The sequence below is a fragment of the Penaeus monodon genome, chromosome 8 (assembly GCF_015228065.2).
Source record: "Penaeus monodon isolate SGIC_2016 chromosome 8, NSTDA_Pmon_1, whole genome shotgun sequence".
Taxonomy (NCBI): domain Eukaryota; kingdom Metazoa; phylum Arthropoda; class Malacostraca; order Decapoda; family Penaeidae; genus Penaeus; species Penaeus monodon.
Window position 1 is genome coordinate 881773 of NC_051393.1, and position 22500 is coordinate 904272.

Below are 22500 nucleotides of genomic sequence, written 5' to 3' on the forward strand. Positions count from 1 at the left end.
TTCTTGCTTGATGTCCCAGCAAAGTCAGGAACATGGATTTCTCATTGTCTTTCTCAAAATTAACATGAGCTCTGTGTGTGTGTGTGTGTGTGTGTGTGTGTGTGTGTGTGTGTGTGTGTGTGTGTGTGTGTGTGTGTGTGTGTGTGTGCATGTGTGTGTGCATGTGTGTGTGTGTGTGTGTGTGTGTGTGTGTGTGTGTGTGTGTGTGTGTGTGTGTGTGTGTGTGTGTGTGTGTGTGTGTGTGTGTGTGTGTGTGTGTGTGTGTGTGTATGTCTCTAAATCTATATTCATGGTCTGTGATTTTGTGCAGAATTCTGAACTTAAACCTACATAAAATACTTTCTTAGGCTACAGAATAATGAATATTATCTTGCTCTCTCTTGCTCAATCTAGAAAAAACAAATAAAAACCCCAGGACACCAGGGTCACAGCAACAACAACACTTTCCCAACCAGCACTCACCTTGCATGACGGGGGCACTGCCCGTCTGGAGGTTGGGCTTTGAGCCTCGTTTGCGGAGCAGAAAGGTCTTGCGGTAGAGACGGGGCTCAGAGGAAGTGACGTGCGGGGAGGGCCGCAAGGAGCCTAGTGGGAAAGACACACAAGAGGGTGCCGCACCGTGCCACAGCCGCAGGCAAGACCCGGTCCGACACAGAGGTAGGGAAAGGAGAATTCAGAGTCAGCATGGAAGAGAAGGAAAGGGGGAGAAAGAGAGGTAAAGAGATAGCAGAAGGCAGCAGAAGGTGGGAGGTAGGAAGGGAAGGAGGAGGGGAGCAATCAGGAGGACAAACATCAGTAGCAGGCAACCATTATATAGCTCTATTAATGGGTACTGTAGCAGTAGTTTTAACAAAAAATGAATAAATGATAAAGGAAAAGAAAGAAAGAAAAATTATAAATCAAATAAAATGGGAAGTAATCACATCATCCAAAGTTTAAAAATAACAGGGAGACATTTTCTCTTTAGAAATATACAAAAAGTAACTAAATAATTATAATCAAGGTGATTATCTTTGAATATCACAATGAAACAGAAAAGACCCTGGAAAAAATCACATTTCTGTGGAATTAATATACAAGAAATTATTACTACAGTACTCCATCTATAGTTGGCTAGATACGGAATACTGTCGAGAGTACAAATGTACCATTTAAAAGGACTATGCTATATATCAATTCAAAAAAAGTATAAAATAAGGAAGAAAAAGAAAAGAGTGAGTCTATAGCCAATAGTCCCTTTTCAATTTAGTCCAAAAGTACAGTTCAGTATTCCTATTTATCCAGCCTTTAGTGCAACAAATACAGTAGACCAGCTAGGGTATGAGAGCTTTAAGAAATTGCCTAAACATATAGTGTTGATTATGGACCAGTTTTTATAGGGTAGCTAAAAGACAACATGGACACTTCTCATCTATGAATTGGGTTTTAAATTTGCATTTTAAGTATTACTATCACAACTCATCTGATGTATATCAGTAACTGGAAACAGATTACAATTTAAAAAGCAGGAGTATGAGGTTTTTAATACTTAAAAAATACAGATATCACACGGAAAATACATTAGTTTTAGGGTTCACTCTACACCATGCTAAGGCAAGTCAAATATAATTTCAATTGGAAACAGCTTGTGAAAACAAGGCAATCAATTTTTATTTAATCAGTCTGCATGAAACATTTCTTTTTCCAATGACATATCGCACTATATATTTGGTTGAAACGTGCAAACCATAATTATTAAATACAAAACTAAAAGGGTTAATTATTTCATGCTGATCTACTCTCTTTTAACAGATTTGGTGTCCTGTGTAGCAAAATATTGTACTGTGTCCTTTGTGTGTATTTTCCAAAGTCAAATAATGTGAAAAAATTAAATACTTGGTTTTGTATCAAACATCAACATACAAATTACAGTTAGTAATTAAAAGAACAATACTTATAAATAATTAATATTCTATCTTAATGTATACGTGTCACATATATAGTGACTAATATATTATATAATGAATATTGTATAAGTAATTTTCATTGGCAGACTGAGTTTAATAATATAAAATAAGAAGTTATACCAGTAAAAACAAACAAACACATTTTAGGCTGTATGAGCTACATCATGGTGCTGATATAGTTGAAGTGTGTCTATTGCTATTCAAACCACATTCAGAAATCTTGACTTTTAATAATGCAAGAAAAAGAGGGGAAAATCAATCTAGCTTGGAGGAAACATCACATATAATAGAGATGTGTTCAATTAGAACAATGTGGGATAGTAGTGCAACCAGGGCCAAAGATCAGCAAAAAAAACGTACATTAAACACAGAACTGTTTATGTCATAAGAACATGCTATAGACCTTTTCGGAAATTTGTTTAAGTAACTTACCGTGAATTCAGATGGTGTAAAGATCCCAGGCCCGAACACTGGTGTCATTATCATATAAAAAGTGCAATGCTGAGATTTAATCAAATTTGCAATGGTGAAATAATAAATTTAAAGATTAAATAAATACTATAGTGCATGTGTATAAATACTGACAGAATGAAAGGTTAATAGTGCTTACCTACACCCATTTATCTATCCTTCTGGAACACAACTAAAAACACAACAAGATACAAAATATACTTATCAGAACTCTATAATTAGCCTTCTTCTACAGTTATGATGTTTCATCTATATACTGTGAATATGCCATATTTACCATTTAATTGTTGAAATAGGATCTTCACCTCCTTATCTACATGAATAATTCATGAAGAAACAAGTCCATCTTACTAATGCTTCCCATTAAAAAAACATTCCACATCTTGTTATATAAATGGCATGCAGGTTACTTTTCTGTCTTACAGCAGCAGTGTATGCTACAAAAAATTTTAATGGAATAATGTGAATATCATAATTTTTATATTGTTCAGTCTTCTATATGCCATTCTCTTTGTAAAGTTTATTATTCATGTGTGTAAGTATATGTGTATGCATATATAGAGTTACATGTTCAATCCATATATACATACCATTTTTAAGCAAATTCACATATATTGAACATGAAATCAAACACACACACACACACACACACGCACACACACACACACACACACACACACACCACACACACACACACACACACACACCACACACACTCACACACTCACTCACACACACACACACACACACACACACACACACACACACACACACACACACACACACACTGAACTGTATTTTACATATGTTCATACAAGCATGCACACCTGTGCGCACACACACACACACACACACGCACACACGCACACACACACACACACACAAAACTTTGGTAACATTGGCATTATTTTTTCAGTCCAAAAAGATGAACATCGTGTGATATTATAGAATTTTCCGCATCTTCAAATATATCAATATGCAACATGCATTTATGGATTTGTAATCTAGATCACTATTCTGTGACAGAACACAGGATTACATTGAAGAACTCCATCTTGAACAAAAACAAAATTACTATCTATATTGGACTAAACGTACACAGAGACGAGAACTGATCACTATTGTTATATATGAAAAAAAAAGTAAATCATAAAAAAATCTATTTGCACAACTACCAACTACTCGTATCAACTAGAAAACGGAAGGAAAAACACAGGTCTTGGAAAAACGAACTGTTCCTGGGCGATCGGTCGGCAGCCTCGACAGTACCTTTGCGTGCAATGTGGGTCTCCCCGGCATAAGATGTCCTTCGGGGGGCTGTTGAGGCCGAGAGGTGGGGGTGCTGGGACTCGATGGAAGGAGGGGGTTCATTACGTGGCTCGGAACGAACGGACAGATCGCGGTGGAGTGCAAAGGAACCGCCGGTGCTGCTACTGGACACCGAGCCTGTTTTTTTCCCCATGGCCACGAGGGAAGAGGAGGAGGAGGATGGGATATGGTGGGTCAAAGTGGGTGAAGGATTACCTTTTGGTCGGACTTCGAAACGCTTTCTCCTTTAAGATGTAGTTTTTCTGCAACTGACTTAAAGGGAAGTGCCTTTTGGCCTTTCTGATTCCTCTCTGCAGGCTTGTCATTGATTTGCAATTCTTTTCATCCAGTGTAAAAGCCAAATAAGAGAAAAACAATATGATCTGCTCTCTAAGATTTTCATCAGCAGAGGCATATAAGAAAAGTTATTAAAGCTTTTAAAATAGAAAGAACCCATTCTTCCTTTTCTCTTGTTTCTCTCTCTTTTTTTTATTACAAAACAGCAGGCCCTCTGATCTATTTTTTTAGATCTAATCTTTTACAAAACAAAATTATCTAACAAAGTAAAGTTGAGGTATCCTTTCTTGATATCAATGCTGTTCATAAGTATTGCCTGGGCAGTCTTTAATTCCAAACATAATTAATCTATTATTAGTATTATCATTATCATTATTGTTATTTTTAATATATCATTACTCTATCATCATAATCATTATCATAATCTATTTTGCTATTAATATTATAAATAATGTTTTGTTTAAGCCAATATAATGATGAAAATAATAATCATTATTAACATTATTATTATATTATCATTATCATACTATTATTATTATCATTATTTTATCATTATCTTCATTATTATCTTTCATACCATTACTATATTGTAATCATTATCATTACATTGTCATCTCCAATACTACTGATGCTCTAATCACAATAGTTATTTCTATCATCGGACCCATCACCATCATCATTATAACTGAAACCATTATCATTCTTATTAACATTACTTTTATAATTATAGTATGAAATGCCTCCAACTTTTTTCTTAGTAGAAAAAAATGACCCCTCTTTGTTAGTAATCCTCACTATAAAGCTGTGCATCAACATTGCAGTTAACCTTCTTGGTACCATATCCAACCCAGCTCTCTTGGGCTGAAGCTAACCATTACAAGAATATCATCAATCCTCTAAGAATTCCGAAGTATTACTGAATTTAATTGTAAAAGCACACAACATATCGCTTGCTTACTTCAGATTACATCTCAACAATCAACAACCAAAGTCTCCAACCCATTTCCTTGTCAAGACACAAAAAGGTATCATGATTCACCATGATAACAAAATATTTGTTTCCCCATATTTGTGAAAATGAACAGAACAGGCTCAAAAATATTTATATCTAGTTTCAATGAATTCTCTCTAGGTGTATGTAATAATTTCCTATAATGTACAGTATGCATATAGTTACCTGAATTAGCTGTGCATTGGCAATTACTACTAATAACTCATGTTTTCTTTGTTATTACCTTATATGACAGATGTCCATACATATAATATATGGAGTTCAGTGCATAATAAAATCCTATATCTAATGTTTTAATTTTAGATCCTCAGTATCAGTGGAAAAAAAAAATCTGTTAACATTTCATAGCCTTTAACACAGTGATACAAATTGGGGGAAATCTAATTATCAACAGAAAGACATAAAAGAAAAAAAAATCAAAACAGAAAACAAAGGAAGAAAAAAACACTAGATGTACATTACCTGTGAGAAATTCAGAAAAGTTCAGTTTCAAATACGTTTCTTGATATTATAAATGTTGTATGCAGGGGGGGGGGGGGTATGCACTTGTAAAAAGGTCTTATTGAATAGGGAAGATAAATGACTGGAAACACACTAATGCTTAAGCCATCCAATTTCACATTTTCATGAACATAACATGGACGAGCACAGAACAAAAACAATTCAGAAAATAAAAAAACATTGCATACAAGAGAAGAAAGAATTTGGAAATGCAAGTCAGTCAATGCAAACATTTCTTTGATTAAAAATTTCTGAATTAGAGCATTCATGGAATTATCATAGTTCTTTAAAGATTTACACACTCAACGTCAATATTTTTCACTGAAGAGTTCTGAATTCTTAGTTATTAAAGTCTACCACAATAATTATGTCAAGTTTTGAATTTAAAAGTGATATGAGGTCCCATTAATCAGATAGCAAAAGGCAAATGACTCCCAGCATGCAAAGCCTAAACACTTATAGGTGCAAACCTGCTTTTGTGACACCTAAAAAAGGAAAAAGAAAGAAAAAAAAGAAAAAAAAAGAAAAAAAAAAGAAAAACAAACTAAAGAATAACAAAATATATCACAGCAATATCCCATGAATCTTCTACATACCCTTTGACCTGAGAGGAGGTGATGTAAGGGGTCTAGTCGGGCACTCAGAGAGAGGCCCTGCATAAGACAGCCGTGGTCGCCTAGACACGTGAGACACTTCACTTTGAATTTCGAGTGCTGATGGTCGCATGTCCAACTCTCCTGTATTGAAAGAATACATTAATGTGTAATTTGTGTCTACTAATGACTCTTCTACCCAGGGAGGATCAACAAAATTCTATATGGAATTAACTTAATTTTTCAGTTCTTTAGCACATTACAGACTATGGTACATGATCAGAAGAAAAATACTATTTGCGCTTTTAGCTTTTGTATTTGTAATAAAATTAACAAAATCTATACTACAATCACTGCTAGGTTTGAACATAGAGAGGCCACTAGGCAGCCCTCATTTGTGGTCTCATTTTACCTTTAACTACTTGTTGACAGTAATAAAAAAGAGAATGAAATAAATTTAATCGCTGTTCTGACTGCCAATTAGTAGCTTATTTTTTCTTACACATGATTTCCATCTGAAATATCTAAATGTCCCTGGTTGTGGAGGCCATTGGATAACTGTCCAGCTTCTCAGTTTCTAAATTTGGCCTTGATAATATGAAGGCACTTACCTGATATCTTTGCATTGATGACCTCCTCTTTGAGCTGTTTGACCTGATGCGCAAGGTCAAGAAGGATTGAGCCTCTACACCGTGGTGGAGGGAGTGACCAGCCATGAACACGGTCTCGAATTATCATCTGATACTGCTCACTGCCATCATCTGCACACTGCTGGCGGAGCTGTGTGTAAAATCATAATACATTTAGTTTGTAAAGTCATTTTGAACATTATCTTTTAACCCAATGGATCTGGATGCTTAACCCGCAATCACATGGCTTAAAATATGGACATTCAGCTTACTTGATCACCCATTCTGATGGGTGCTTGGCTTGTAGGCCAGACACGCAGACACTTATGTGGGTGACAAAACTATGCCTCCCCTTTGCAATGTTATTATCTCTTTTTCTGCATAAGCGTTTTTATTTTTTTTTGTCATTTTTCTAAGTCCATATTTGTTATTTGATTTGCGTTATTCAGATTGTAATAGACCGTTTTCCTTGCACAGACTTCATATCATCTCTAGGTAGTCCATCACTCAGTACAAGAATAAAAACAATAAGTAACATTTGTTTTATTATTTTATTTTATAATATTCAACTTTCTGTGCCACTGGTCATAGTGACCAGGAATAGGATCCTGAGCATGGAAAAAGCATCTTCCTTGGAGCTGGCACTCTTCCAGTCACTGCTCACGGACATTATATTCAACGCTCCTTTATCTAAGGATATAATGCAAGATGGATGTTCATGTCACCTGTGCCTCAAGCCAATTTTTTCCCTGACATGACTGTCCCATCATCTGGATCCGAGGGGTTCATGGCGATCTTTAAGTATCTAATTGCATACAAAATTTTAAAAATTATTTCCCCTGTTCTGTAAATCTGAAAACCTCTGTCTATCATTTAATCTGAAACTCCTTTTATCCTTAAAGTATAGTTCAAATACACCTTTTTACTCATGACATAACACTGATTTTCTTCTGTGTGATATTTCTTTTTTAAATATTCACATACCATATAGCAAAACCTTTAGAAAGAATCAGAAGTTTACTCCAGTCTACTGCAAAATCATACAACCAGCCTCCCCATAAATATTGCTAACCTTAGTCAGAATGAAAGGGCGCATCTGGATGAAAAGTGGAGTCCTCAAGGAAACCACAAAGTCCAAGAAGTCCCAGAGAGCAAGGCCTCCTTCCCCTCGAATATCCATATCCTTAAGGCAGTGCAAAATCCGATGCCAATCTTGGGACAACTGCTTTTCAAAGCAGACCATCATTACTTTTAGTCCTAAGGGGAAAAAAGAACAATAAATATTTTCTTTTCATTGGCAGGACATCAAAGTCTTCTGTATCTACTTTATACAAATTAAATACAGGTTGACCACTTGTACACCTGTAAAGGTGTTTGTTTATGTTTACAATTTGCACCCATGGAATTTTATTTTTTACAAAAAATGTTGCCAACATGCACACAACTGGTGCCTGGTTAAAGGTAGTTCTATATAATGCATAGGGCTAAGTTCAAAACACAAGAATAAAATAGTTCCTCTGGTGGGTGTATAAGATAACTGTATTCTATAAGTATCTGTTGTATTGCATAATTACCAGTAACATTAAAGCTCAATAGATGTTCTTAAATCTTCTAACTAGCTGAATATTAATGACATAAATTCCTACATATGATGTAAAGATCCAAAACAGAGCAAAAGTACACTACCAAGAAAGGCTATGCGAAGGATGGTTGGTTTCACTTTAGGCAAAGCGCGTGAGTCCAGTTGTTGATGAGACCAAGACTGAGATCTGGGGTCGGCACCAGGAGTTGTCTTGGCTTGTGTGCCGTGAAGAGGGGCTATCTTGGCAAGTGGGGGATTCATAGCATGCAGAATTACCGTCAGGGCAAAGCTAATGTCGGCCTGTCGCATTCGAGGTGCATCTGCAGCAGAAACAGTTTAGACACTTTCACAATATGTTAAATAGCTTTGTATAGTAAAGATCACTGTGAATGTATACTAAAACCTTCATGCATTTTGCAGAATCTATTCATCAGAGTGATATCATATATGAAAAAAATCAACAATCTCTGTCCACCCAACCTTTACGTCCACAGCCAACCCTCAAGCAAAGCGGCAAGAGAAGGTTCATGATCATGTTTTCTGTCTTGTCTGGCGTTGGAAAGAGAGAAGAACCACCACAAATTTGCTCCAGAGAAAAGGTCACCTGCAAAGAAATGCTTTTCCTTTTAGATGATTTTTATGCAAGTTTTACTTGACTATGACTAAATGGAAATTCTGAATTAAAATGAAAGAGAATCTGTTTGAATGGAATGAGGGGAAATAAATAAGAAAGAAAAACCATGGGTGATATTATTCTCTTGGGAAAAAATGAAATGCATATGCAGAATATATGCATAATTTCGCTGAACGAAGACAAAGAAAGGGACCAAAATCAGTCCGAGAAACAAGTGCATTTTCTTCAATAAATTTCACATAAAAATATGTAAATGAAAAATTTAAGAAAATATTATCTGAAGAATAAGTTTTCTAATCCATAATGATCAATATTTCTGATTTGTTCTATATGTGTGTGTGTGTGTGTGTGTGTGTGTGTGTGTGTGTGTGTGTGTGTGTGTGTGTGTGTGTGTGTGTGTGTGTGTGTGTCTTTATATATATATGTTTGTATATGTGTGTTTGAGCAATAACATTAAAAAAAATCAATCAAAATAAAAATTCTTCCTCTCATTGTGAAAAGAACTTATCTTTAACTACAAAATACAAAGGAGAGTCAGACATGCAATAAAATATACAAACTTAACCTCAATGTGGGTCAAGCATGCAATATATAACTGGAGATATGAAACTGGAAAACATGAATAAATTATATAAGCATATATACTGGTAAGAATATAACTAAATCATATGAAACAGATGCCCATCAAAACACACACACACACACACACACACACACACACACACACACACACACACACACACACACACACACACACACACTCATTCACCCTCACTAGTATACTGATTCCGAACTGGGCATAAAAATATTTCAAGGGAGTGCATATATCTGTAAACAACTGTGCAGGAGTTTGAAAAATGAAAATTAGAACTAAATACTTTATATATACATAAGTATCTAATTAGAGCATTAATGATGCTATCATTATCACTTCCATTTTCATGACATGAATTTGCATACAGGCTGAAGATGAAAGGAAGGAACTCTTGAAGAAAATGGTCATGAGACCAATTTGGTCTTGGTGTACAGCAGAGCTACAGGACAGTCCAGTGACTTATATCACAACCAAGAGGAAGCAAATGCCCCCCCTCCTCTGAGCAACTGGTTTATGAATGCCATGTTGTATGAATCACTGGCACTCTCTCAGATAATACCGAGGGTCACCAAGGGCATCTTCCAAATGGGGAGACTTGACTACCCTTGCGGATGACAAGGCATAGATAGGACTGGCCATGATGACCATTGTTGTTGGCAATGCAATGTATCAGATACCACCAGGTGCAGTACCTCCTGGAATAAGAGCTACCCCCCCCCCCCCCCTTTGGCAGGACTAATGAAAAATGCCTTCAAGATGGTGAAGAGGCATAGCACTGCTTGCTTGATCTGTATAAGATGGAATCTAGCCCCACACTAGGTACTCAGTTATGGTAATCAACTGAGTGAACTCTACAAAGCCAAAAGAGGCTGAGGAAGCATGTATCGGGTCCATCTTCACCAATCTCACTAAACTGAACTGAATTCCCAACGACGGGGGGGAACAGAGGATGCAAACACATCTCATTTGCAGAATTAGGAGTTATCTGTCACCCACAAAGAGAAGCCAGGTAAGCAAGATAATATGAAATATGAAAAAAAATATATAAGCAGAGAACATTCTCAGTCAGTGACATTACATTTTCTGTAAAACAGTAATGATTTGATGAACCCAGCTCAAATTCAATTATCTATCTTACCTAATTACAGATCACCATAAATTTATATATATTAAAATGCTCTTGTAGGCAATTATAAGATGTGTTCACTTTAACAAAAATGTAAGAGTGAAAATATACATAACATTCATAAGATAAGTAAATGTCTTCAAAATATATAGAGATAAGTTTTAAACAGAGCTGGTTACTGATATTCTACATGCACTTCTAGGTTCTTAAATGGAATTGAAACTGGACTTTGAGCTGCATGAGATTTTATGGTTTATAGTCTATTCAACTCTAATTTCTACATATTATATGTGCAAAATAAAACTTAGGTGGGCTTAGTTCTGTTTTTTCTAGAGGGAGTAAATAATTCTAAGAAAATGTAATATGGAATCTATTTTGAACTCTCAATATCCAATATATATATTAAAACACACGCACACATATGTGTATGTGTGTGTTTGTGTTGCAATAACATAACAGTACAGGAGAGTTTATCAATCCCACATATAAATTTACTATTTAGAAAGTTGTTGTTAAGTACCTTCCTATAATCATCTAGTCTGAAGTTCCTACAAATGAATAAAAATAAATTCCATATTTCACTTTCAAGACTGAGAAATTAGTGGATGAGGGGTTCTGCCTTCACAGGGAAGTCTAATGACGAAGTCTGAGGGTAGATGCAAAGATATGAAAGTTAAAAGAACTATGAACAAAAACATTTCTCCACAACTGAGCTCACCCCTGTTACTTCGCTGAACATCTGCAATAAGATGCAAGAATTATATATAACAACAGATACAAGATCATTGTATAACGGTAATATGCAAACATATTTTCTGACGGTAAAGACAAAATCAAGATAAAATAAGTTGCAACTGAGCAGTGGAACATACACAATGGTACATATACGTTGTATAAAAAAAAATCAGACCTTCCATCCATAAGTTTTTCCCCTTTACACTGTTTAATTCACAATGCCACAATATTTGTAAATCCTTTGCAGCTGGAATAAATGACTCAGAATTATAAAGTAGCCAGACATAAATCAATGATCTGAATAACCTGAAAGAAGCAAATAACAAATTCATCATAATTTCCTCAAGAAATTCCTTTGATCAGTGAAAAATATGTGGATGTGTGGATGTGAAATAAGTATCAGTATGGACAAAGTACATCAGTTGTTATTGCAAAGTCATTAAATAACAGGGTAATCATCAACACATGAGATAAATAACACTAAACATTAAGTAAATGAACAACAGAACTGACTGTGACAACTAGAGTGACTGAATTATTCTAGACAGCAGAGATGTACTGTTTGATGCTTTAAAGTTTGGTGTGTTTTTTTATCTGTATCATAAGGCCTGAGGCATGCCTTTTACAGTTTTCTCTTCATATGGAGAATGAGTAAATAGTAAAATAAAAGAAACCAACAACCAGTAAACAAAACCAATCAGAATAAAGAAAATCATAACAATAAAGGCAGTACCATAATCCTAAATAATATCAAGAAATAACCACACACTTACCCCAAGAGCGAGTATCTGCATTGCAATAATCTTAACTACCATTGAGCAGAAGTGCGGAGGTGGTGTCTGTGTCCATGCAGCAACGCTATGGCCTTCCATGTCCCCTATGCGTTCTCCCAGAATGAGTGACTGTCAATAAAAGTTGGAACCTTTCTCAGTAAAAATGTTGTAGGACAATGCCCTTCACCAGGAAGAGTAATTTACAAAATTTCTTGAAATTTGTCATTCTCACCAGGCCTGAATGGTAAGGAATATCAAAAGCCTTCATTATCTATGTCCCATATACTAAGTATCTGATGCACACTTACAGTATAAATGACAGAAACACAAAGGTCATATCACAATATTTTTTTAGCAGGCAAACACTCCCAAAATCAAAAGAAAACAGATTACCGAACCATAAAGATTATACCATCACAAAATAATTTTCCTATCTATTTTCATACCTGACACACTTGAAGAACCATCTTGAGGTTTGGCAGATGTGCAATGTAGGGATACTTAGATAGTGTAGTATAAACACCCTTAAGGAGACTTGCTGCAGCTCCCCAGTCAATCAAACGCTAAAATTGAAAGATAAGATTTTGTAAAATTTGAATCGCAGTTAAATTTTAAATTTGAAAACCTATTTCTTGATCTAAACTCTTTAGTCTTTAAGACAAAATAAATCAATTGTCATTTTTTGGGAACATTAATGGCTAAAAAGCCCTTATGGGGAGAACGAATGAAAGAAATAAAAAATGTGTGCTAAAGCTTATAATGAATATATAACAAGCCTACGGTATATGAATGAAGATGTCATTAATGTTTCTGTGAAAGTACAGTGTGATATATTCTTATTGATTCAGTGTGATTTTGACTGTATAATACATGGTCACAGTTTTACAAGTGATCATCAAACATATCTAAATGGATATCATTATAACTGAACTATATAGTAATTTTTTTCCACTACTCTAGCAATTTTGAAACAAAAAAGAAATAAAGAAAAAAAATTAATATACAAATAAAAGCCATAAGTATTCTACTCTAGTAACAAAATCACCAATACTTGTTGAGCCCCAGGATCTGTACCCTAATAGAATTCTTCTTTGCAATCTTGTTAAACATCTTGTCGAGTCTACGGAGAATGTTAACCAAGGCAGGTCGAAGGTCCTCGTGGGACCAGTCTGGGTGTGGAAGGATTTCATTCATGTATCTCTGGAGTCCGCGACATCCCATGGTAGCTGGGTCGTATGGGGCCACCTTCAGAAGACTATGTGCTACTTCTGCCAGTCGCTGTAGGAAAAATTGGTTTCAAAGGGTATACTTCCTTGAAAATAATCAACTTACCCTATGTGTGATCATACCATTCATGGAGAACATCCTACATGCCCACTATATAACAGAAAAACTGTCCTTATGTTCACTGATCTTACAAATATTAACCCTAAGACCTGGATGACCGTCACATCATGAAAAAATTTAGCTTGAGGAGCGGGTGATGGGAAAATTTGGCTGTGGGCCAGGGTAACATGAACTTGCCCTGTTGAACATTTCAGCTGAGGGCTAGGGTGATGGAAATGATGATATTGCATTTGTGCAAGAAAAACAGTCTATTGCCATCTGGATAAATAACACTGCAAAGGAGAATTGTCACTGCACATGAGTGTTCGCTTCAGCCAACAAGTTACACACCTGGCAGAATGTCTGCTACTGTAAGCTAATACCTGTATTTTGGGCCACATGATGGCAGTGAAACATCCAGATCCAAAGGGTTAATAGACAAATAACAGCACTTATTGCCCTCTTAGAGTACTTACCAAATGGCACTTGGTATCTAATAAGTCTGAGTGCTTGCTCTCTTGACCAGCCTTTTTGTTAATCTCACCCAATCTGGTTGAGCAAGTTGTCAGGAACTCTGCCACAACATGCAGTAAGGTGTCACGTGGTTGTCGGAAGTCGTATCTAAGTGCCTGTTTTGAAAATTCGAAATTCAGTTCATAGATGCTCAAAAACAATAATAGAATCCACATCCATATCTATGCACAGATATATAAGGACACATACACATACATACCTATACTTTCACTCAGTTGTTTATGTATACATATGAATGTAATGTTCTGTATAAAAATATGTACAACATAAATTACGTTATAAATCCATGCCATCATTTGATATTCTGCCAAGAAACTGTCCACAGACTACATGCAAACTGAACTGAGTATCAAATTCTGCAACTGGCAATATATAAAAAAAAAGCAAAATCCATTTCATACACCTTCTCTTGTCAAGTGTGAAAAAGGAAGCATTTCTTTACCTCTGAATCCTCAATGTCCCTTTCATAGGTCTGGTATCTTTTGGAGTCACTCATGTACTTTGAGTGTGAGTCCTCATCTATCTCAATGGCTGGGTTGTAACACTTGGATGCCTTTGAGTATGTGACTCTACTTGAGCCTTTTCCCTCACCTGCTGATTTCTGGGGTCCAGTGTAGTTCCTAGGGAGAATGTGATAAGTGTAAAAGGCTCTCCATCATCATATCTGAGCTATCCTGAAGCAGGAATGATATGCTCCTGGATAGAGAAATTACATGGGAGAAGCAGAGAAATGGGGAAAAAAAATTGAGCTGCAATATTCCTACAATTCTTGTGGAATTTATATCAGATTTCAAAATAATGAATTCAAGAGATATATCAAATCCTTTGTACTAATTTCCATAGACATTATATATCAACACCCATTACAAATTATAATTCATATATTTACTTTGCCAAAGGTTCACTGTTGGTCACCAGGGTTTTCATAGCAATTGCAACATGATGGATTGTTTCCTTTTCCTGGCGCAAGTCACGTCCTGCTGTGGCCTGAAGATGCCTTAAGACCATCCCTAAGATTGCCTCTAAAATTGTCTGTAAATAACAATCACATAATAACTCAAGAATATTAAAGATATGAGAGGTCTAATATCAAATTAAGAATGTGTTCACCCTATTCTTTTTTTTATATCAGTATCTTCTGTTGACAATTTTTTTGTTGAACAGGGTGTCACAGTTATAATCTAAGTAAACTTAATATCAAATCAATCAAAATAATAACTAAATTAAATAATAAACAAGAGAGCAAAAAGACAGAAATCCAAAAAACTAAAATATAGAAATATACACATATAACATATCAAAACACACACCCGCACAAACAAAAATAAAACGAAAGAAACACACAAAAAGACTGGTAAAAAAAAATACACAAAAAAGCGCAACCTACCAGCATCTGGTGCCCTCTCTTGGAATCAGCAGAATAAGCAACAACTGTCACACACATGTCAACAATCTCGAGTAATGTCACCGAGTCTGATTCCTCATGGTAGCAGAAGTCTAGAGCTCTGAAAATAAGTCAGTTGTTTGATATTAGAAAAAAAACATCTGAAAATGATAGTCATATAATCATTCTAAGGATTGGTTGTGGATATATTGAAAATGTAGGTGAATAAAGAACTTTGCATATACTATATCAAACTTTCCACTTTTGTGAAATATAGGCAAAAGATTGCTAACCTTAAGAATGAATGAATGAATAATTATCATTTAATTTTACATAAAAAGAGAAACATTATAGCTCTCTCTACCACTATTTGAAAAAAATCAACAATCATACTTTTCTGGCCAAAGAAAAAAAAAGAAAGAAAATTAAAGAAAAATTGCAAAAACTTACTATTCAAAATAATAACATACAAAAAGGAAAGAGAAACAGACAGTGCATAGGAATTCCTGGTTAATATCCACAATAAGTTGTACTGAAATAGACATCATACAAATCTGATTTCGTGAAAATAGCTTGTTTTAAGTCACACCGAGTTGTGTGAATAACAAAACAAGAATCAGTGCCTTACTTCTAGCTTCAAAGCCAATGAGTAGGAAAAATATTTTGTGATGTGGTTGTGACTTTACCACAGATTTATACATAGATGATTACTACCTGAATGGATGCAAATCAAAATGAATATAAAGAGAGAGAGAGAGAGAGAGAGAGAGAGAGAGAGAGAGAGAGAGAGAGAGAGAGAGAGAGAGAGAGAGAGAGAGAAAGAGAGAGAGAGAGAGAGAAAGAGAGAGAGAGAGAGAGAAAAACAAACAAACACATGCAGCACTAAGTTAAACAAATAAACAAATCCTCATAGCAAATATCATGTAACCTGAGAGGCTTTTCGACAGTAATGAGATCCAGGATATTCAGTGGGTCTTCATGATGGCGCTCTAGGGACAGCAACAGGTCAAACAGGCGTCGTGGCTGGATCTAAAGAAAGACGTAATTTTAGGATTATGGACAGAGTACAAATCTGTTTATTCTAAAAAGGGTTTTGGAAGAATAAAATAGGGTGATATTTATCTTACTATGGCATAACTGGTGAGAGAATATTTTGCTCAGAATGAAAACCTGATTGGAATTCATATATTCGTTTTACAGGAAAAAGTTCTTTTGCAAACAAGAATTAAAATAACAATATAAAACTTGGTTTATCAGGATATATCTAAAAAGTAATTACTTTGTGAACAGGAAAATAAGCATGTGATTGCAAAACACATTAACATGAATACTAACATAATCAATCAAAAGAAAATCCTAAATACCATAAAACAAAATTAAACTAAAAGTACAAAAAAGATACACAAAAGTTAAATTCCAGTAAAGTAAAATCTTACTTTGTTAGCATCACCATAAATAGCTGTCTCATCCATGTCCAGTATAGGAGCAACAGAACCTAACATCTGAAGTATGAAAGGCTTGCGATGTAGAATGTACAATTGTTTTACTATAAACTCCACAACAGTCACTGCCATTTTGTTGCTCTGGTAGTTGCTATAGACTCGGAGAATGGTGGGCATAATGAGCAAGTACCTGTGAAGGAAGGTTAGCATTAGATATTTGTCTGGCATCATTCTAAATTTTTTAAAATTAGATTTTTTAAAATTAATTTTCTTTCTAATTTTTAATCATGTATGTGTATGTACAATCCCATATAAATCATATAGTTTATCACTCAGTGTTGCCATTCTGTGAACTGCTTGTTTCAACTTGTGATTCCAAAACACATGTTAATATGTATATAGATATAATAAATACAAGCCTTGAAAATCGTTTACACATTGGCTATGCTGAATGACAGACTTGGAGATGGATGGAAGTGCACATAGAAAAAAATATACATATACGAGTACACAAACACGCAAACACAAAAAAAATTACTCCAAATGCCTTCCTATCACTTAGCTCAAATAAACTTTCCCTGTAACCATACCCAAAGAACTTACCCGCTTGTAGAGAAGAGGTTCTTAAAGTGATGCGCCGCATTCACATATGAGGCCATACATAGTCTCAACATTGATGAATCTTCACAGTGCAGTAACAGGGCCCCATTGATTACATTCAGGAACAGATGGATGTCTGTGGTGTAAGTCAGATTCCCTGCCATGCCTTCAAACATGCGGGTCACGAGCTGCACCCACATGTACTTGTGAAGTTGGTCAAGCCCGCGCACCTCCTGTGGATTATTGCATAGGATAAATATGTGTAAATCTGTTACTGGGAGGATATGATACAGAGCTACAGACAGAGATAAAGACAACTACGGATCTGTATAGCTGCATAAATATTGTGAATATGTATATATGTAATTAATGAGAAGAACACGTCTTACCTTTCCCATGGCACCTCCCTTGTAGAGGTTAAAGTCTGCCTCCAGAGCCTTTCTTGGGAAGGATGGCAGCTTTGTTAATTCTTCATGGAGGAAAAAGACTCTCTGTGCAACCTAGAATAAAGAAATAACAAACTGATAAAATCTCAAATGGAAATACTGGTAAGAATATGACTCATACATTCTATGGTGAGTGTTTCTTTATTGCACAACTTTTTAAAAAAGAAGCATATAAGAAAGGTTTTCAAAAGCTTTTTTTCTGTTAAATACCCATATAGAGAATGCTCCAAGAAAAATATAGTGTTATAGTGTTATTGCAAAAAGGGCAACAACTAATTCATATATTTGCTTGTAATAACATAAGCAACTACTATGAAATAAATAAATAAACTCATTTCATTGAAAACATGAACATAAACACACACAGGTACACACAAGCACATGCACAAGTGTAGAGACACACACACACACACACACACACACACACACACACACACACACACACACACACACACACACACACACACACACACACACACACACATACACACACACACACACGAAGTTGAAGAACAAAAAAACAAAATGAAGACAGATACAAGAAGACTGCACATGCCACAGAACAAACGAAGACTAAATAAAACCCCACCTGGTCCGACCGCTTTAGTATAGACCAGGCCATGAGGACCTTGCCAATTTCAAGCAACTTCAGTGTGAAGGCCTGCCTCTGTAGAGCATTGTAAGCGGCTTCTGGCTCCATGTGGACCATTAAGAGCTGCGGATACTGGGCCCGTTTAAAGAAATAGAAGTCTCGAACATATGACTGCAGGTTGTGAATCTGGTCTGTTGTGGATGGAGATAAGGTAAAATAAGCTTGAAATGAAACATAATTTAGAGCAGAAAAATATAAGAAAAGTAAAATGTAAACTAGAATAAAATTATTCTCCACTCTTTATGATTTTAAAGCTTCAGTTTCCTGCATTAGAATTTCATGGACTCCATCACTTACTGGTCTTGTGGTCGACTAGGAAGTAATATTTGTGGTCACCTTCTGGTATTCCAAAGAAATCAAGACTCTCCTGCAAAATCTGGCAGAATTGTGTATCTTCCTGAATGGGAAACTGCAAGAGAAAGAATAAATCAATCAAGAAGTTGTCACAACAAAATTAATTATGCAGTCCTGATAAAGTCCTAATGGATAAATAAATTTGGATGTCAAAAAGTCTAAAATAATTAAGACATAAACTATGAGAGAGAGAGAGAGAGAGAGAGAGAGAGAGAGAGAGAGAGAGAGAGAGAGAGAGAGAGAGAGAGAGAGAGAGAGAGAGAGAGAATGGGACACACCTGTGATGGAATGCCCCCTCCATCAACTCCTCCTGGACCATGCACAATAATCTTCTTTGCTGACGGAACATTTGCTGTCACAAGTAGCGAGGAATCACACTGCTCCTTCCTGAAGATCTGCTTTAGATCTTTGAACAATATCCCTTGAATACTGGGCACAACCTTTTAAAAGAGAAGAAAAAAAAAAGCTGATATACAGTGTGTAATAGGAAAGGATGGGAAAACTTGAGATCTCAAGGAGTGTGTTAGAGCATTTCAAAAGTGCAAATCTACTCCAAAAGTAGTAAAATAAGAGTATCCAGAATAATTTATCTATGTATTCAATATTTTGCATTATAGTAACATAAAACAATCCTTACCGTCCACAATATAGAGAGAGCAGATGCTATGTGGTCCTGAGAGGCTTCCTGAGGGCTTCTCACATAAAACATGACGTAGCCAACCATGTAATTGTACAGGGCAAAAGCAGCCTGTTGACATCAGAGAAATGTCAAATAACATTTTTTCTAAAATTCTATCAATCATACCAATACAGGAAGTTATGCACAATGAAATACATGTATTCATATCTCTGTTCACCGCAACAAAAAAATTAAATATCTCTTAAATATGAACATGACACCAACCTGTGATGGCAGACGTGGAATGAATCGTACAAGTCTCCGCAGAAGCCTTATCATAACATCTTGTCGTTCCCTTGTCAGTTTCTCTAAGAAAAATCTGAGGAACAGTGCAGAATCCTCCACTAAGCATGACCAGATGACCTGAAAGAAGAATTTAATTGATTTAATATATTATTTCTTCCTTCAAAGATGCTCTTTCAAATTTCTGTATAATATAATTTTTTTAAAAACAGTATTGCATTGTACAGCAGACAATAACATAATTATACAATTTATGATATTATGATATTTGGTATATATCACACATATATATATATCAGTTAAATTCTATCAATTCACAGTCTCATATTGTTGTACAGTCATTATACCTGTTGTGCAGCTTCATAAACAGCTATACCATCAGCAGTAACTGCTGGATCATCTAGGAGATGTATGATTGTCAACACAGCTGAACAGAGACAGGAGGGAAATAGCTGCTGTGCTACAGACACATGATGTGTTCCTCCTCGACCAACGTCTGACTCCGCCTCTTCTCCTATTTTGAAACAGAATTAACTTGAGCAATATATTTATTATCCTCTGAGAGTCTAACAGCAGTGTTTTTCAAGTCTATATATATGAAAATTAATAGAATACCATTCCATATGATAGTGTTACTGTATTCATAGTAGAAGTCACCTACACTAAGTTTCATTGCCTTTAATAGTACAATGCAATTTCATACCTTCCTCATGGTCATCTGCAGAAACATGATGCAGAGCAGGTTCATAAGCAGCCTGGATGGTTACAGGAACAGTTGTTAGCAGGAAATTTTCTCGTTCTGTCCTCCTTTTCTTCTCCTCTGCTTCTAGAGCTGAACGAACCATCTCAGCTTGCAACTTCCGTCTGGTTCTTGTAGCTGTCACGAATGACCTCTATAAAAGAGCAGGCAAGAATGCCATGTTATCATATATCTGAACTTATCATGAGTAATATATTTCATGTAATCACAAATATCAAAAACTAAAGCACAACTGTGCTAAATCAATTTTTTATTTATTTTATCCATCATCCATATCAGTAACTCACTATCTTCATCCCTTCTTCTCTATATCTGAACCACCAACAACAAACAAAATGGTGCTTACATGTTGTATTTGGTTAACTGTAACTTCATCAACATTAGTCTTGAAATGTGGCATCCAGGGAGGGTCAACAACAGGCAGCGATTCTACGCCAATCTTGGGAGACGGCAGTGTGAACTCTATGCCATGTGGAGGGACCTTGAACGTCAGCTGCCCCCCCTCCTCCATCCGTGGCCAAGCCTGGTATCTGGATTGCCACAGAACCTGGAATCTGTGAAGCATTCTTGTTATTTTTTTTTCCTATGATGTTTGGCACACCATTTTAAATGTGGAGTTTGAAAGAAAACTTCTTACAAATTATGGCACAGTAACAAATTACCTAATAACTGAACCACAAATATCTTTATGTGAAACATATATAACCAAACTTGATATACATTAAAACTTATTCTTTGAATAATTCAACTTAATATATACTGATACCATATTTTAAATTAATTCAACATGGTATACATCAATACTTCCTTTCTACTCTACTCTTCCATTAGTTTCTCAAATCACTTACAAATTTAAGGAATAAAAATCTCTCTAAACACTTCTAAAGTTTTCTTCTCTTAAATTTAGATGAAAAAAATACATTGCAATATAAGAAATACACCTTAGAATAGCATTGAGCCTTGTGCAAGGGTCTGGATGAGTCAGTTCTCGAGTCATGATGTCCGAGGCATGAGCTGGAACTCTTACTCCAGCCAGAATGAAAACAACAGCTGCTGTTGCTGTCACCTGTTGCAAAATAAGTTGCACATCTATTACTATGGTGGAAAAATTCCACTTGAATGTAGTCACTGTAACAAGTATTGTTACAATGATTACATACACACAAATACCAAAGACCAATTATAAGATTTAGTTGTTACTATACTGTATACCCACTGCACACCATTTACACTTAAAATCCTAAAGCCAGAGACAACACTAACAGCTAATATTCAAATCACTGAGACTAAAAGAGTAGTCTCTCAAAGAAAACTTAAGTGAAATCTTTCACTGTATGTTCAATCCTCTTCATAAAAAAAAATCATACATACCTCATTGTCATGCTCCAGCAGTTGCTCCCATGCCTGAGGAACAACATCCAAAAGCAGGTCTTCTGTCATTACAGCTGCTGCCTTACATACCACTGACAAGGAGCTGTGGCTGAGGCCCATCACCTGTAATATATGTGATTATCTAGAATCTCATGTGATGAAGATAGAGAGATCAGGGGGAAAATCAGAGTAGGAAAAAGGGAAGGGAGAGAGTGAGAGATAAGAACTGAGACAAGCAGATAGAAGAAAATGGATGTGTGAATATATGATAGAAAAAGAGTGAGAGAGAGAGAGGGAGAGAATATATATATATATATATATATATATATATATATATATATATATATATATATATATATATATATATATATATATATATATATATATATATAGAGAGAGAGAGAGAGAGAGAGAGAGAGAGAGAGAGAGAGAGAGAGAGAGAGAGAGAGAGAGATACAAAAAAAAGAAAAGATAGAAAGACAGAGAGAAAGAGAGTACAAATTCCAT

At 35.5% G+C, this 22500-nt stretch overlaps 1 protein-coding gene across 1 annotated transcript in view; it reads right to left on the minus strand.

Moving 5' to 3' along the window:
- LOC119576043 (protein unc-80 homolog) overlaps positions 1–22500 on the minus strand; it is an 87819-nt gene that overhangs the window by 8434 nt on the left and 56885 nt on the right. Inside the window, exons 37-64 of the mRNA XM_037923568.1 lie at positions 21994–22116; positions 21564–21688; positions 20969–21176; positions 20566–20755; positions 20210–20376; positions 19845–19982; positions 19578–19688; positions 19219–19380; positions 18884–18995; positions 18524–18717; positions 17878–17988; positions 17492–17721; positions 16883–17078; positions 16375–16475; positions 15450–15567; positions 14952–15094; positions 14505–14682; positions 14005–14157; positions 13277–13480; positions 12649–12765; positions 12203–12331; positions 11413–11433; positions 8820–8943; positions 8444–8659; positions 7830–8014; positions 6740–6908; positions 6132–6272; positions 463–585 (exon numbers count right to left, since the gene is read on the minus strand). Of these exons, the coding sequence (XP_037779496.1) occupies positions 463–585; positions 6132–6272; positions 6740–6908; positions 7830–8014; positions 8444–8659; positions 8820–8943; positions 11413–11433; positions 12203–12331; positions 12649–12765; positions 13277–13480; positions 14005–14157; positions 14505–14682; positions 14952–15094; positions 15450–15567; positions 16375–16475; positions 16883–17078; positions 17492–17721; positions 17878–17988; positions 18524–18717; positions 18884–18995; positions 19219–19380; positions 19578–19688; positions 19845–19982; positions 20210–20376; positions 20566–20755; positions 20969–21176; positions 21564–21688; positions 21994–22116 (4189 nt within the window). The remainder of the gene's footprint in view (positions 1–462; positions 586–6131; positions 6273–6739; positions 6909–7829; positions 8015–8443; positions 8660–8819; positions 8944–11412; positions 11434–12202; positions 12332–12648; positions 12766–13276; positions 13481–14004; positions 14158–14504; positions 14683–14951; positions 15095–15449; positions 15568–16374; positions 16476–16882; positions 17079–17491; positions 17722–17877; positions 17989–18523; positions 18718–18883; positions 18996–19218; positions 19381–19577; positions 19689–19844; positions 19983–20209; positions 20377–20565; positions 20756–20968; positions 21177–21563; positions 21689–21993; positions 22117–22500) is intronic.